This window comes from Eubalaena glacialis, chromosome 4 (assembly GCF_028564815.1).
Source record: "Eubalaena glacialis isolate mEubGla1 chromosome 4, mEubGla1.1.hap2.+ XY, whole genome shotgun sequence".
NCBI lineage: Eukaryota > Metazoa > Chordata > Mammalia > Artiodactyla > Balaenidae > Eubalaena > Eubalaena glacialis.
The window spans coordinates 53,642,136-53,659,533 of record NC_083719.1 but is presented as its reverse complement, the minus strand read 5'-3'; the positions used below and the strand labels follow the sequence as shown (position 1 = coordinate 53,659,533).

General features: G+C 41.6%; 1 protein-coding gene across 1 annotated transcript; it reads left to right on the top strand.

Moving 5' to 3' along the window:
- Nucleotides 1-1,511: 1,511 nt before the first annotated feature.
- Nucleotides 1,512-16,769, top strand: CD180 (CD180 molecule). The gene is made up of 3 exons (XM_061187864.1): nt 1,512-1,601; nt 11,114-11,280; nt 15,041-16,769. Exons 1-3 carry the CDS (start codon nt 1,512-1,514, stop codon nt 16,767-16,769), a joined length of 1,986 nt encoding a protein of 661 aa, XP_061043847.1.
- Nucleotides 16,770-17,398: the final 629 nt, after the last annotated feature.

Genomic DNA, 17,398 nt, shown 5'->3' with positions numbered 1-17,398 from the left:
TTTTAAGGGTGACCAGAAAAGTCTAATTATTTGTAGTAGCCCTAGCACAGTGCCAACTACATAGTTTCTCTAACCACCCCCTGCTTTTTCGCATCTGCTCTGAAATCTCCAGATGAAGAACTTTCTTCACACCGTACACTCTTCAGCTTTTTCAGGAGGCAAAATTCTTTCTTAAACTATCGGGAGTAATAGCACAGTCTCTGCAGTGAGACTGTCTGGATCTGAAGCCCTAATCTACCACCTTCTACTTGTGTGGTCTTGGAGAGGTCATTTATTCCTCTAAACATCAGTTTCTACATCTATAAAATGGGGGAAATAATAGCACCTCTTTGATAGAGTATATGATAAGGAGATATCTATAAAACAAAAGAAAACCTACTTAGACACATAATATGTGCTCAATAAAGGGTAGCTACTATAATTATCATATCAGTGGTTGTAACACAGTAGTGGTAGTAGTATTATTCTCTCAAGGTATTGTGAACTCTGATGCTAAGAATTGGCTCTTGGAAATGAACTGGGAGGACAGTAATACCAAATATCTCCTATATGTCAAAGGACTGGAGGACAGACAATGTCTGAGGTAGCCAAATTCAGCCCAGTGAGGAATACATGAACTTTAAGTTTCTTTAGTCACTACCATATCTTGCATCATAATGAGGGTAGTTGCAATCCTGTTTCGAAGGTATTTCTAAGAAAAAATAGAGCCAAGGCTGGCACCCTTAACTCTTTTCTCTCTTAGTCAGACTGCTCTGTATATGGCAGTGGCCTCTACTTCCCTGGGTCACCTTGGGAGGGAACAAGAGGGGATTCCACTCCAGCCGATTTAGCAGGCCTGAATCACGGGGTCAAGGGATGGATTTGTCCTCCTCCTGTACCAAGACCGGAAGTGGGTACTGTGAAGGTGGCCAAGGCAGCAGCTCCACTCCCTTTCTGGGATGACCCTGCACCCTCTTGCCCTAGTTCCCAGCTCCAGCAGGTGCCACTGCGGGGCACCTTCCCTCTGCCCCCCACAGAGTGCTCTGCCCTTCCAGTGTGCCTCAGCACCTCTCCTGGTCACTCACTTAGGCCAGCTAACAAGGTGGCCTCCTCCGTGAGGACAGACTCCTGCTCCCACAGCCTCTCCGATGGAAAGGGACCAGAAGCTGTTGCTGGCCAAACGGTTGAAGCTCGCCTAGGGTCACTAGGAACCATCACCCTGAGAGTCCATGTGACCAGCGCAAAGGAACTGCACCACTGATTCATGTTGGCCAGGAAATGCACTGGGCCATTCTGAGGCTGGGTGCTCAGCTATTTTTGGCAAGAATGGGTACTATGCAGAAGTGACTTCCCCTTTTCTGCAGCAAAAAGCCACCAAATGCTGAGCAGTCAACAGCATTCATTTCTTGTTCTCAGATTACCCTTCTGAGCACTCTCTGGCTGCCAGATTATCGAGGCCATCATAGCTTGATTCGATTTCTCAGCTCCAGGCATTAGCTAACCCTGCCAAGCTGGGTTGCCTCGGTCCTGTGATGGCTCCCCGTGTCGGCTGCTTCCTGTTGGCGATGCTGATTTCTGCCAGCTGTAAAGTCATCACCTCCTCAAATCCAATGTGCACTGAGGTGAGTCCAAACTATTTGTCTTTGTCCAGATTAAACAACCTGGAAATGTTGAGATTCAGCATGCAGTCCTATCTGAGCCTTAAAAGGGCAATGAGGTGTGTAGGAGTTTTTCTTTACAGTGAAAAAGGAACCAAAGAGCTCAGCCGGGGAGATGATCTTACAGATTCATAGTAGGAAGAAGTGAGAGTTGTTTTCCTCTGCAAACAATTTCCCCCAAATAATCCCAGTTGGGACATAAGATGTCAACAGGGTCCCAGTGCAAAGAGCAGACCTCCAAACCTGCTCCCTAGCATGGAGGAACATTTGTCCAACCTCCCAGCACATGGCCACTTCCCCAAAGAGTCCTTCAGTTTCCTGGCATTCAGGATGGAGACTAGTAAAGACCACCTGTGCCAGGCTTTAGAGCATATAAAGATCAGTCTGAATGAGTCTGGCTTTCTCCTCGAGTTGGACAGCCCTCCATCTGTTTCACTAACCCACAGGAGAAGCATCTGAGCATAGAGCCAAGTTGCACCTTCTGTTTTGGACCATAACAGTATTTATCAACCTGTGGGAAGTTCTTGGGGGGGTGGCGAGAGAGAGAAAGGAGAAGGGCTCATTCTCTTGCCATCCTCCTCCCATTACCTCTGATCTCAGCAGGTATCCAGCACCATGTGGCCTGTCAGACAAGTGCTGTAAACAGGAAGGACCATCAGTCTTGGTGGCTGAGTGGGCTGCTTTCCTAGGTTGGGGCTGAATGATGACAAAGAGGCAGGAGTAGCAGGATGGAGAAAGGCAGGGCTTAGGAGCCAGGGTGAGGAGAATAAGGGAGAGCGGAGCAAGGACCCACCAGACAAGAGCAAGAATCAAAGCTAGGACTGGAACAAGGCCTAGAAGCAGAAAGCAACAGAACCTTGTTAGTCTGGTATTGGGATGGAATCAGGATGCACGCTCAGACCAAAAGGAGGTACGATGCCCAGGGGAAATTTCTCAGTCTGCTATAACAAAGTACCACAGACCAGGTGACTTCAACAACAGAAACTTACTTTTGTACAATTCTGGAGTCTGGAAGTCCAAGATCAAGGTGTTGGCAAGGTTGGCTTCTTCTGAGGCCTCTCTCCTCGGCTAGTTAATGGCCTTCTTCTCCTTATGTCTTCACATCATTTCCCCTTTGTATGCATCTGTGTCCAAATTTATTGTTCTTATAAAGACACCAGTCGTATTGGATTAGGGCCTACCCTAATGACCTCACTTTAACTTAGTTACCTCTTTGAAGACTCTATCTCCAAATAAAGTCTCATTCTGAGGTACCGACGTTAAGACTTCAGCATATGAATTTGGGGGAGACACAATTCAGCCCACAACAGAAGGGGGCAAGTAAAAGGCTTTTATCAGCTCCAGAAGGCTGTATCCTCATCATTCAGGTTGAAAAATCAACTGCACAGAGGCCTGTAGCTAACATGTAAGAGGGTAGGAGTGGAGACACCATCTCCTCAGTAATCAGGTAGGGTATGCCATCCACCTTCTAGCAACATCCTCAGATGGGATAATATTACCATTAAATTCCAGCTCATTGGGAAGCAGTCCATGTTAAACATCCTACTCTTAAGTCTACCAGTTCACTTTTTAAATCCCCACATTGCAGCAAAGTCTGTGCAGCCTTTCTGAAGCCCACAAGGGCCCTCACTGCTGGGAGATTTTGGAAATCCCTGAAAATATTGGACCAGTCTAGATTCCTATTGAAGACACCAGGCCCTAGAGTCACCAGTTGCTTTTTGCAAATGGTACCTGCTTTAGCAGAGGGAAGGAGAAAGAGGCAGGAAGAGCTAGTCCTTTTGCTGCCTATTCAGAGGACTTCCACGCCATTCAGGTGGCAGGAGTGACACTGAGCATCCCAGGACCTCCAGGCCTGGCCTATGCTACAGTGAGAGATTTCCTTTTTGGAGAAGTCAGGTGAGACTGAAACCTTCCAATATCACATCCTCCCTGCAGCCCTGCCTCTGAAAGGACTCTGATTTTAAATGCCTTGGGACCTATTCAATTAATAGTGGGTCTATATTTTCCTTTACCTCTTCTATCATGTTTGAGTTCATGATAGCAGGATTCTAAGGCTATTTATAGAGCCCTCACTTCTATGTCAATACTGGGGAGGGAACTGGGAGATACGACTTGTTCCTGAAGGTAAGGACCGTCTAGGCTTCAGAAAAGTGGGATAAAGTAGAAGTGGTAGGAGAGGAAGCTTTTGATTTAACGGTTTGGCCCTTTTTCAGGTGAAATTCACTCCAGCTTGCCCACTCCTTCCTCTTGTTTTCCTTTCCTCATTCATTCTTCCTCTTCAGTTTCAGCAAAATTAACACATACTGTATATATGTTCATGTGACCACCATGAATTTATCAGGCCCTATCCTGAAAACAAGGGTTTGGTTTGGTTTTGAGTTCAGTAAATTTTTTATTGAAGTAAAATATACATACAGAAAAGCTCACCAATCCTAAGTGTAGAGCTCAATGAGTTCTCACCAAGTGAACACATCCATGTGAGCAGCACACAGATCAAGAAACAGAACTTTCTCAGCACCTCAGAAGCCCTCTCATGTCTCCTCTCGGTCACTAGCCCCCAAGACCATCCAGTACTCTCACTTATATCACCAAAAATTGACTTTGCCTCTTTTTGAATTTTGTGTACATGAGACCATACAGTGTGTACTCTTCTGTGTCTGGCTGCTTCCGCTCAGTATCAAACACGTGATATTTATATATGATGTTGTGTGCAGCCATCATGTGCTCCATTAATCACTGAATGGTATTCTGTTTTATTAGTGAAACTATTTATTTATACATTCTACTGTTAGTGGACATTTGCATTGTTTTCAATTTTTTGCCTATTATGAATGTTGCTGCTTTGGATATTCTTACCTAGGTCTTTAGTAAACAAATATTTATTAGGTGTATAACAGGGAGTAGATGTATTTGGTCATAGGGTACACATATGTTTAACTTCAGTAAATATTGCCAAACAGTTTTTCAATGGGTTGGTACCCATTTATTCTCACCAGCAATGGATGTGAGTTCTGATTGCCCTACAGCCTCACTAACATTTGCTATTGTTTGTTTAAGAACATTAGCTCTTCTGATGGATAGGGGTATTTCACTGGGATTTTTTATTTTCCTGATAAATAATTAAATTGAGTATATTTATGTACCCTTGTGTGTGTTTGTGTGCGTGTGTGTGTGTGTAAGTGCCTATTTCAAGTCTTTGGCCCATTTTCTCTTATGTTGTCTGTATTTTGGTTTTTGTTTTTTGTTTTTGTAGTGGTTCTTCATGTATTCTGGATACAGGTTCTTTATCACATTACAAATATCTTCTCCCACTCTGTGGCTTGCCTTTTCACTCTCTTGACATTTTTGGATGAACAGAAACCCTTAATTTTAATATTGCTTGATTTATCATTGTTCCTTCATTTATTTTCAGTGCATATCTGTTCTGTTTAAGAAATTTTTGCCGGGACTTCCCTGGTGGTGCAGTGGTTGGGGGTCTGCCTGCCAATGCAGGGGACGCGGGCTCAATCCCTGGTCCGGGAGGGGCCCACATGCCATGAAACGGCTGGGCCCTTGTGCCACAGCTACTGAGCCTGCGCTCTAGAGCCCGCGAGCCACAACTACTGAGCCCACGCGTGGCAACTGCTGGGGCCCACCCGCCTGGAGCTCGTGCTCCGCAACGGGAGAGGCCACAGCAGTGAGAGGCTCACACACAGCAGTGGAGACCCAGTGCAGCCTAAATAAATAGATAGATAGATAGATAGATAGATAGATGATAGATAGATAGATAAATAAATAACTTAAAAAAAAATTTTTTGCCAACACAAGGCCATGAAGATATTATCCTATGTTTTCTTCTGGAAGTTTTATAATTTGGTATTTATTTCTAAGTTTCACATGTAAATTTACAGTCCACTTGGAATTGCTTTTTGCATATGATGTGAGGTAGGAGTCAGGATGAATTTTTTAATAAAACTTTTGTTTGAAAAAAATGTCAAACCTTGACAAATTCTAAAATATCCTAAAAATATTATAACGAACACTCGTAAATACTCCACACAGAACCTTCCATGATTAAATGTTCTGTGTGTGTATTCATGTAGGTGTGTGTATCATAAGTAACAAAATTGGATCTATGACCAGGTTTTTGGAGGCTGACCAATATGCAAAGAGTAGCTGGAATTCAGTGTTCTGTGATTTGGACTCAGGTAACATTTTACATGTGCTCTTGAATAATTGCTTGGGACTGTAGGCATGCCTCCTCATTTCAAATGGGCTCATCTTGACTATTCTGTCCCCTTAAAACCACGGTAGGAGACAGTCTTTTGGGTCTAGGTATGGGGAGAGTGTTTAAGTAGAGCTCTGTTTTAAGAGAACTCCAAGTTCATGGATACAAGGGCTTCCCAATAGCTCTAGACGATGACAATGATGTTTTGATGATCCAGGGAAATGCTAACTTTTCTTGTGAGAGTGACGTACATTACCTCATTAATCCTCAGAGTTGGTCTGCCAACAGGGGTTATTACCCTCGATCTACAGCTGGGCAAAAAAGGAGGCTCAGAGAACACAGCTTGGTAGTTGAGAGCTGGGATTTGAACCTGGGCAGTCTGCCTCAAGACACAGAAAAAGAACCACTTATAATTGGAGTGCCCTTTGCCTGGAGGAGTTAGACTGACAGCAAAGTTTTAGGGCTGTGACCTCTTGGGAGTGTTTTGTTTTATTTTCAGAGAGTAATTATGACTCTGTGATTTGGCTCAGTCAAATTGCTGTCTCTCGATAGAGGAGTGATGACCGAGGGAGGGCTGGGGTTCAGTGTCCCAGACTCCTCGTGCCTGGCGGAACTGGCTGCTGTGGCTACCAAGTGCAGAGGAGACATCCCAACAAGTGGGATCAGCACTTGTGTGAAACTCAGAGAATTTGAAATCAGAAAATGATCTTAGCACTTGTGAGGAGAGAAAATATTGTGGAATGGCAGGGGGTTAGAGATGCAGCAGAAAGAAGCAAAATAAGATCCTGATTGAAAAAATGCAAATGAATACCTGGAGGGAAAAGGCATTGCAGACACAGATGTAGCACTTGGGAGTCCTGCTCTGTGTAAAGGCACAGCTCTGAGGCGGAGCTGGAGATGAAGTGACCGGCACAGGTCCCAGTGCCAATGCCCATGATATGGAATAGGGACGAGCATGGGGCAGTTGTCCTGAATACCAGCTGGCTTTGTCTCAGCCCTGCTGGCTTCATAAGTTCACATCCAGAAGGGTCCTGTCTGCGATGGAATGGCCAAAGCAGAAGAATGAGAAAGTGACTTTGGAAACTGACCCTAGACTGAGGTCTAGCGATGAAGTCTGGGTCTATAAGAAGTGGTCATGTGGGGCTCAGAGAAACCACAGGAGCTGCAAAAGCGGTGGTGGGTGTCTGCCTAGAAAAGCAACTGAACCCGTGGTCCTCACAGCTGGCCCAGCCCTGGGCAAAATGGCAGTGGCTACACAGTCAGGACCCAGCAATCCTCTTTCACACCCTGTCCTTTCCTGCTCTGTTGTATTCTCATTCTGCTGCCCGGGAATCCTGTGCTATGCTATCAGAACTCACCCCTAGAAAGTTTTGCTGTGAAAACTGACAGCGAATAAGATACAATCTCACTGATGTAGTTCTATGAAAAATGTATAACCTGAATCAAATCATGAGGAAACATTCAAACCCTAAAGGAGTAACATTCTGCAAACTATGAGCCTGGATTCTTAAAAAAATTAATCAATGCCAGGAGAGACCAGGAAAGGCTGAAGAATCATTTCAGATTACAGGAGACAAAAGAGACATGGAAATGAGATGCAGTGATTGTACGGGAGTGTGGCTGTGAAAGCCGTGGCAGAAGAGCCCAGCACAGTCTCTGAAATGTGTTTGGTTTTCAAATTTTCTTATGAGCTGCAGTCCTTGTCATTTGAGTCTTTCTTTAGGAATCAAGGGCAGAGAGTTCATTGCAGTTTATGTAACTAGAGATTATTGAGTGTTAAGACCCAGGCTCGTGGTGGTGGACTTCTCAGTACTCCTGGGAAGTGTTATGCACTGGTTCTTGGGTTTTCACTGGGTTGAAACTGAGCTATTCCTTTCCATTTGCTAGGCGCTCCCTCAGGCCACTGGCTCAGGGGAGCTAGTGCTCCATTCTAACTTTGGGAATCACATTAATGCAGTGAAGTGCTTAGTAAAGCATACAATTTAGTTGTCACGGGCACATTATATTCTGGAAAAGGAGGGAATTGCCAACGTCGAGCCTTTTGCTAAAGGACCAGAATAGAGTGAGATGAATTGAGAAAAGGCCCCCTTTCTCCACGTATATATGACATCAGCTATGCCAGTAGAGACCAGAAAAGAAAAATGTCTCCTCAAAGCTTATCCAGACCTTAGCAGCTGCACATACATCTTCTCTCTAGGTCTTCCATGTTCAGGGGGACCAAAGAGGGGTCCAGCAGCATGTGTTTTCCCCCACCAGTCAATCAAATATGTTTTAAATGCAAAGTGTGCATTTCAAGGGCATTATGTAGATTTGTGGCAGTGCCTGAAGGGCTTTGGGTCTATGAAACAATTATGGATTACAAGAAAATATAAATATGGCAATTTCCTCAGTGACTTTCTTAATATTGCCACAATATAGAAGAAAACCAGTGATTTCCTGTAAAAATGAGCATGCTCACTGTACCTACAAAAAAGTGCCCAACTAAGCAGAAGTTGGAGTGAATAAAGGAAAAAGCAGTTAAACTGGCAACACCTCTAAAATGTCACACTTCAGAGCAAAGGCGGATGTGTGCCATCTTCTGTTTCTAACTAAGCAGACCTGTTTGCAACTCAGGATGAGGACAGCTGCTGATTTAGACTTTCATGGGGCAGGTCTTTCCCAGTCCAGGGCAGTCTCAATGGGGCGTCTAGTGAGACCAACTGTGTGGCCCAGAGAAAGCAGGGCCTGAAAGGTTGGATGAAATCACATGGAGCCTGAGATGAGCTGAGAGATGGCCTATGGTTCTGGGATGTCTTTCTTCTTTGTATCCCCAAGTGTACTTTTCTTGGAGATCATTTCTTTCTTTCCCTGGAGCCTCCCCATGCAAAATATACCCCAACAGACCTTCATACCTGCCCCACTATCCTTTATCCTAAGGCATCATCCAGATAAATTATGATCCCACAATTCTATAGGCTTCTAACTAACCCCTTCCCATTTTTACCTAGTTAGTCCAAGATCTATAACTTGAGTTTGCACTTCTAGCAAGCAGTAAACAACAGACGTCAGAACACTTGACTCTCCTGGGGACCCAGAATGAGGAAGTCCTCTGAATTTATGTGCAGGGCTGTGTCCAAATGTTAGGTCTGGTATCAGCAGCCTGCAGTTCCAGAGATTTAAAACTCAGTCATTCTTCAAGATTACAAGACCTATGACCTAAGATCTGTGCCATGCTGCTAGTTCTTTTTAAAAAAGATTGTATTAAGAAAATTTCTAAATATGTACAAAAGGACTTAGTTACAGGGAACCTTGCGTGCATCACTCCACATTCAACAACCATCAACGTTTTGCCTACTAATTTCCGCTATCCACTCCTTCCTTTCTTGCCAAAGTATTTCAAAGCAAATCCCAAGCATCATGTCATTTTGCCTCTAAATCCTTCAAAATGCAACTCAAAATAAGAACGTTTCTCCTACATAACGGCAAGGTCATTATCATTAACAAAATTCACAGTTTCTTAGTATTCTCTAATATCCTGTCCTCATTCAAAGTTCCCTGATAAAATGTCTTTTCCCAAATGCTTTATTTGAATCATCATCTAAAGAAGGGCTACTCTATGTCATATGATCCAGAAATCCCACTCCTGGGCATATATACAGACAAAGCTGTAATTTGAAAAGACACCTGCACTCCAATATTCATTGCAGCACTATTTACAATAGCCAAGACATGGAAGCAACATAAATGTCCATCAACAGATGAATGGATAAAGAAGATGTAGTACATATATATACAATGGAATACTACTCAGCCATAAAAAAAGAATGAAATAATTCCATTTGCAGCAACATGGATGGACCCTAGAGATTATCATACTAAGTAGGTCATAAAGAGGAAGACAAATACCATTGATTGCACTTATACGTGGAATCTAGAATACAACACAAATGAACTTATTTACAAAACAGAAACAGACTCACAGACATAGAGAATAGACTTGTGGTTGCCAAGGGAGTGGCGGTGAGGGAGGACTAGAGTGGGAGTTTGAGATTAGCAGATGCAAACTATTATATATAAAACAGATAAACAACAAGGTCCTACTGTATAGCACAGGGAACTATATTCAATACCCTGTGATAAACCATAATGGAAAAGAATATGAAAAAGAATATATATATAAAATATATATACACACATACATATATGTATAACTGAATCACTTTGATGTACACCAGAAACTAACATGACATTGTAAGTCAACTATACTTCAATAAAACATTTAGAAAAGAAGGGCTCTTCTATTATTTGTTGGTTATGTCTCTGAAGTAGCTTTTGTATCTGTCTCTTTTTATAAGAGCAGCCTCGTCTCTCATCTCACCCCCTTGCTCTCCACTTCCGCCAAGCATCATTCACATTTTGATAAAACGAAGTCAGTCATGCTATGGAATGCTCCACCTTCTGCCTTTGGCTGACTGCTACCTTGTGGTGCTGTTTACCTGAAATCCCCCAAATCACTTATAGACTGAAAGTTAGGCCTAAAGTCTTGATTGGATTTAAGGTTAAACTTTTTTTGGCAATACTTCATAGGTGGTGCTGTGTACTTCGTACTGCATCACATCACAAAGTATGTAATATCTGATCGTATTCTTTTGTCGAAGCTAATCTAGAGTTGATTTGTTTGTTTCAAAGTGAAAGAAAACATTTCCAAGCGTCCAAAATCAAAACTATAAAACAAATTGCGTTCAGAGAAGGCTTGTTTTCATCCCCGCTCCTCCATCTGGTTCCTTCCTTTCCCTTAAATATAACCAGTTTGCGGTTTTTCCCCATGGTTTCTTCTTGTAAATGTAAGAAAATACACACATACCTTCCTTACACAAAAGGTAGCATACTGTATACCATATACCATATACAATATATACTAATAGACGTTCTGCACCTTGCTTTTTTCACCTTACAATAAACCTGTGTATCACTCCATTATCAGTTTATGGAGATCGTGCTTATCCTTTTTTCAGCTACACAGGGTTCCATTCAGTGAATATACCATATTTTGTTCAAGTGGTCCTATATGGATGGAAAATCTGATTATTGCCAATCTTTTGCTATTGTAAAAAATACTAAAATGAATAATGTTATGCATAAGTCATTTTGTGTTTTTCCAAGTATTATATTTGGTGAAGGTTCCTAGAAGTAAGACTGCTGCTCAAAGGATAAAACATGTAATTTTGCTAGACAGTCAACCATACACCATATACTGTCTGATACTAATTTACATTGTTTCTCTCATCAGAAAGAAGCCAACAAGACATATAACTGTGAAAATTTAGGTCTCAGAGAAATTCCTGACACTCTACCAAATACAACAGAATTTTTGGAATTCGGCTTTAACTTCTTGCCTACAATTCAAAATATAACCTTCAGCAGGCTCATAAATCTTATCTTTTTGGATTTGACCAGGTATGTATCTGAGTTCTTTGCGTGTGCTTGATGTTTTACTTAAGTCAAAACACAACTTGCATTCAAATTGTTTCCACGACCTTCTCTTGGGGCACAGGGACGACATGCTTATTATGCATGTTTACCCTTACCCATGAAATATTTTTATACAGGTAAAATATAATTTAAATAAGCACCAATCAATGAGGAGGAAAGTGGCTTGTTCTCAAACTAGATGGTGTCAGCAGTGCTGTTTATGAAGTTCTAAGGAATATCAATAACAAAACTGAAAATAAATCTTCTACTAAAGATCGGCTGCCACATCATACTATATTTTAGCACAGTTGACTATGAATGGGTGTGACATTTTAAGAAAAAAATTAGAGGAGAAATACATGCCATCTACTAATTTTTTCCTGAAACTTGGTAAAAAAGAGTTCCATTATTTGGTTTCAGAGGCAGAATTAGGATTCTAAATGCTGAACCAGTGCTTGTGAACCAGCAGGCAGAAGTATCATAAGAAAATAAGGGAAGAGAGTGAAAGGGAAATGCAGCTGGTGTGTGTGTGTGTGTGTGTGTGTGTGTGTGTGTAATGGGGGGAAGGGCTCCGTATGTGGAATGAGGTCTGCACCCCTTGCAGCAGCTCTACTTCTTCTACTTTGGTCCTTCAACTTAAGCTTCTACAGAGCAGGAGAGTATTCACATACATAGAACTGTACGTTCACATCTGCATAACCACCACTGGGAGGTACATACTGCCATCCCACTCGTGTTAGATGGGAAAACAGAGGTTCAAGGAGATTTTATGAGCTTGCTTAAGGTCACACGGGAAGGAAACTGGGACTCTGCTCTCCTGACTCCCAGTCCAGAGTCCCCCAAATAACCCTAGGCTACCTCCCAGCCAAGACTCTGTGAGATACAATTGAGAGAAAGCCTTGCCCTTTCAGATCTTTCTGTTACCTACCTAGTTTTGCCACAAAGAAATTTACTTTCCCTCTCCTTTATCATTTCTCATTTTCAGATGAGATGAGTTTGACCACATTTTTAAGAAGTGTTGGGCCAGGATAGCTTTTGTAGCTGAAGGACTTTTAGTTTCCTCTACTGCTATTTTGAAAAAGTGATAAAAATAGGACCTCAAACTCTCTAAAATCCTCCTCCTCTGCTCCCCTCCCCACCTGTTATCTGGCTACAAATGAGGCACTGTTTTTATTACTTAACACAGTCGTGGTTTCCTTAGCTTTACCAACTTGCTTTCTATCCCCTTTTCTCATTCTTCTGTCTTGCTTTTCAGACCTTCCTCTCTGGAATCATTTTCCTTTCTCCTAAAGCACCTCCTTAGACATTTCTTTAGTGAGTGTCTGTTAGCAGTCAACTCCCTCAGTTTTTGTTTTTCTGAAGATATCTTTATTTCACTCTGATTCTTGAAAGATAGCATTTTCTGGCATATGATTCTAGGTGGACAGTTGTTTTTTTCTCGGCCCTTTGAGGCTATCATTCCAGTCTCCCAGTGTTGCTGTTGGGAGGTCATCTATCTGTCTAGTCGTTGTTCACATGTTGGCGATCTGTCTTTTCTTCTCTGGACATTTCCAATAGCTTCTCTTTGTCCTTGGAATTCTGTAATATCACAATGATGCACTGTGTAGATCGTCAGGCTCCTTGAATCTGAGATTGGCATCTTTCATCAATTCTAAAATATTCTAGCCACTATCAATTTGAACTCCGGTTTGCCCCCATTCACTCCTGTATCTCCTTTGGATCTCTGACGAGACTTATATTGCATCCTCTTATCTGTCCTTTATATATCTTAATCTCTTTCTTGTTTTCCAACTCTTTGTTTTTTGGACTACATTCTAGGTAATTTTCTCATATTTACTCCTAGTGCATTAATATCCTCTTCAGCTGTGTTTAATCTCCTGTATAAACTATCCATTGGCTTATAATTTCAATTATTAACTTCTCCCATTTCAATAAGTTTCACTGATTTTTCATTTTACAAATATATGAGATCAGTTTTAATATTTTTTCCTTTATCATACTTTTGGTTCTTGGTGTTACCTTTAAACATATCAAACGTATGTTTGACAAAAGCATATTTATTATATGTTCTGATAATATTCAATACATATCAGCTATATAATATATTCTTTATATATCATATATATACATATATATGATATATATATACATACACATCAGATATATCTGATAACTCTGGCATCTGCTACCTTTTTTAATCTGATTCTGTAGAATTTTTTTTGGCTGACTTAAGCTAATGTGTTTTCCTTATGTGTTTAGTGAATTTTATTTTGAGCTCATTTGTCATGTGGAACTTTGTGTAAATCTTTGTTTAAAATGTTTTCCTGGAACTAGATAATACCAATGAATTATTAATATTTTCATGTGTGACAATGGCATCATGGCTATAGAAAATAAACCTATTTTTTTGGAGATGCATACTGAAATATGTATGGACACCTAGGATTTGACATAAAATAATTTAGGAGAGAGAAGTAGGTATAGATGAAGCAAAGAAGCATATATGGCAAAATTGTGAGAATTGTTGCATTTGTGTGAAAGATATATGGAAGTTCATCGTACTATTCTCTTTACTTTTATGTACATTTGAAAGTTCTTCTTATAAAAATTTAAGTTAAGTACATGACTCCAGAAAAGGTTTCTCTTTACTTCTGCTAGTTACCTGAAGTCACTACCATCCTGGAACTGCTTTAAGCTAAATTTTCCACTTGGGTTTCTTTGGGGAAGTCCACAGAGGTAGCATAAATTCAGGCTACAGTTCTCATAGGTGGAAGCTTCTGGTTAAAGGATCTCAGAGGAGACTTTTCTTGTTGTTCTTGTTGTTGTTTTTCTACCCAGAGCCAAGGCCAAGACAAAAGCATATCCTAAAGGTCTCCCTCTGTGAGTTTTCTTCTCTAAGGTCACCCATTGAAAGGATCCTTTGAGGGTCTTGGTAGTTTGCAGGTTTTGATAAGACCTCCTATCCTGTCCCCAAGTTTGTCTCCTGACACTGGTCCATGTGGCTCATTAACACCCAGGCTCTAGGCCACTAGGGATTGGCAAATATTGGCAGATATGACAAAACTAGCTCTAGAATTCCCTTGGTTCTATGGATTCAAGCTTCCCTTTGACAATGCATTTCTAAGTAATTCCCTTACTGACCCTCAGGGGAGCTCTGTGTGTGTGTGTGTGTGTGTGTGTGTATAATCCAGTATTTTTAGGTGTAATATCAGGATGGGTTTCTCTGAACCTCTAGTGTTCCATATTTCTATGCGGCATTTTCATATATACCATTTGAATCACAACCATTCTACAAAGTAATCATTGTTGCTACAATTTAGAGAAGAAAAAACTGAGGTTGAAAAAAGTTGTGACTTGCCCAGGATGGCACAGATTCATATTTAACATAGCATATGTTATATATTATGCAGTATATAAGACATATTTTATATCACTTATAATAGTAAATAACAGTTTGATTTTGACTACAATCAAACCACTAAACTGTTCCAAACACAAACCTCTGAGAGTTCAATCTAAAATATCTGGAAAAAAATTCTAAATCAGAGTGTTCAGATCTGAGGCTAGTCATTAACTCAACAGGCCATCTGTGGGTACTGAAGAAAGTTTATTATGTTTTACTTTGAATAATAATGTACACTGTTTTTACTATACACAAAAGATGGCTTTGTTACTATAGGTCACTGTGACAGAATTTTTTTCTTTTCCCTAATTAATTCTTATTAAATACTATTATCTTTTTAAGGTGCCAGATTAACTGGGTACATGAAGATACTTTTCAAAACCATCATCAACTGAACACCATTGTGTTAACTGGAAATCCCCTGATATTCATGGCAGAAACATCACTTACCGGGCCCAAGTTGCTGAAGCATCTTTTCTTAACCCAAACAGGAATATCCAATCTTGAGTTTATCCCAGTGCACAACCTGGAAAACTTGGAAAGTTTGCATCTTGGAAGCAACCATATTTCCTCCATTAATCTCCCAGAAAACTTCCCAACACAGAATCTGAAAGTCCTGGATTTTCAGAATAATGCTATACACTACATCTCTAGTAAAGACATAAACGCTCTGGAACAGGCCACGAACCTAAGCCTTAACTTCAATGGCAATGACATTAAAGGCATTGAGCCTGGGGCTTTCAATTCAAAAATCTTTCAAAGTTTGAAATTTGGAGGGTCTCTCAACTTATCTGTTATATTGAAAGGTCTACAGAACTCTACTATTCAGTCTCTTTGGCTGGGGACATTTGAGGACACTGATGACCAAGACCTCACTTCAGCCACATTTGAGGGACTTTGTGACATGGCTGTTGAGAGCATCAACCTCCAAAAGCACCATTTCGATGGCTTCTCACCTTCTACATTTCGGTGCTTCACTCGACTCCAGGAGTTGGATCTGACGGCAGCTCACTTGAAAGGATTACCCTCTGGGATTGAGGGCATGAACTCTCTCAAGAAATTAGTTCTCAATGCAAATAGTTTTGACCAATTGTGTCAAATCAATGCTGCCAGTTTCCCATCCCTTACAGACCTCTATGTCAAAGGCAACATGAACAAACTTGACCTCGGTGCCAGGTGTTTGGAAAAACTAGAAAATCTTCAGAAACTTGATTTAAGTCACAGTGATATTGAGGCTTCTGACTGTTGCAATCTGCAACTCAAAAACCTGCCCCACTTGCAATACTTAAACCTGAGCTACAATGAGCCCCTTGGTCTCGAGGATCAGGCATTCAAAGAATGTCCTCGGCTAGAACTCCTGGATTTGGCATTTACCCACCTGCTTGTTAAGGCTTCACAAAGTCCCTTCCAAAACCTCCATCTCCTGCGGGTTCTGAATCTCTCTCACTGCCTCCTTGATACCAGCAATCATCACCTTCTAGAAGGCCTGCTGGATCTCCGGCATCTGAATGTACAAGGGAATCACTTTCAAGATGGGAGCATCTCAAAGACCAACCTACTTCAGACAGTGAGCAGCTTGGAGATTCTGATTTTATCCTCTTGTGATCTCCTCTCCATAGACCAGCAAGCATTCCATGGCCTTGGGAAAATGAGCCACTTAGACTTAAGTCACAACAGCCTGACAGGCGATAGCATGGATGCGCTTAGCCCTCTTAAGGGGATCTACCTCAATCTGGCCGCCAATAACATACGCATCATCCCACCCCATCTCCTCCCCACCTTGTCTCAGCAGAGCACCATTAATTTAAGTCACAATCCCCTGGACTGCACTTGCTCAAATATCCATTTCATAACATGGTACAAAGAAAACCTGCATAAACTTGAGGGCTCGGAGGAGACCGTGTGTGCAAATCCCCCACGTTTACGGGGAGTTAAGCTGTCTGACATCAAACTGTCTTGTGGGCTGACGGGGATGGGCATTTTCTTTCTCGTAGTATTTGTATTCTTGCTCATCATTCTGCTCATTTTTTCAGTTAAATTTCTTCTTAGGTGGAAATACCAGCACATTTAGTGCTGAAGATTTCTAGAGATCGAAAATAAATATGTTTAGCAAAATTGCCCTCAGTAAAGGAACTGTTGTTTGTTAGTGACCAGACTTTTCAGATGGGTTCCTGGAGCCGGGTAGGGATTCACTGTGCTTTTCTGAGTCCCAGAACTAATAAGCCTCCTGGGAAGGTAAACTGACGAGGGCCAGAGGGCCAGATGCAGCTGTGAGAGACACAGAGCCTTTTCCTCACATGGAAGGTGGCTAGAAGTTGAGGAGGACCCATGGCAGGGAAAGGCCAGGAGAGTAACCTACTAGGAGGCCATCACTTCCATTCATGAGCATCCTTTGAAGCACCTCCCACCTTGACCCTAAAAGGAGGTCATCAACTCCCACAGCTTGGCAGTGCCAAGGACCCCAGCTCCCCAGCTCTCTCTCCCACAGCTCGGGCATTGTGCTTGGGTCTGAGTTCTCAGTAATGTAGCCATTTGGGAAACAAGTTGGAGATAAAGTCTCAAAGCTTATTTTAAATGACAAAGAGAAAACAAAGAATTTAAAAGAAGAGGCTGAAAAATGAATCATCAAATTGACTTCGTTAACTTCCTTAATCCTTACTTCTCCAAGGATTCTACAATGCCTCTGCAGTGCAAATATCT

Bases quoted from the DNA above. Each gene is read 5' to 3' on its own strand.
- CD180 (XM_061187864.1), top strand. From the start codon at position 1,512: ATGGCTCCCCGTGTCGGCTGCTTCCTGTTGGCGATGCTGATTTCTGCC. The intron at 1,602-11,113 runs GTGAGTCCAAAC...TTCTCTCATCAG, and splicing joins CAAATCCAATGTGCACTGAG to AAAGAAGCCAACAAGACATA. The intron at 11,281-15,040 runs GTATGTATCTGA...TATCTTTTTAAG, and splicing joins ATCTTTTTGGATTTGACCAG to GTGCCAGATTAACTGGGTAC.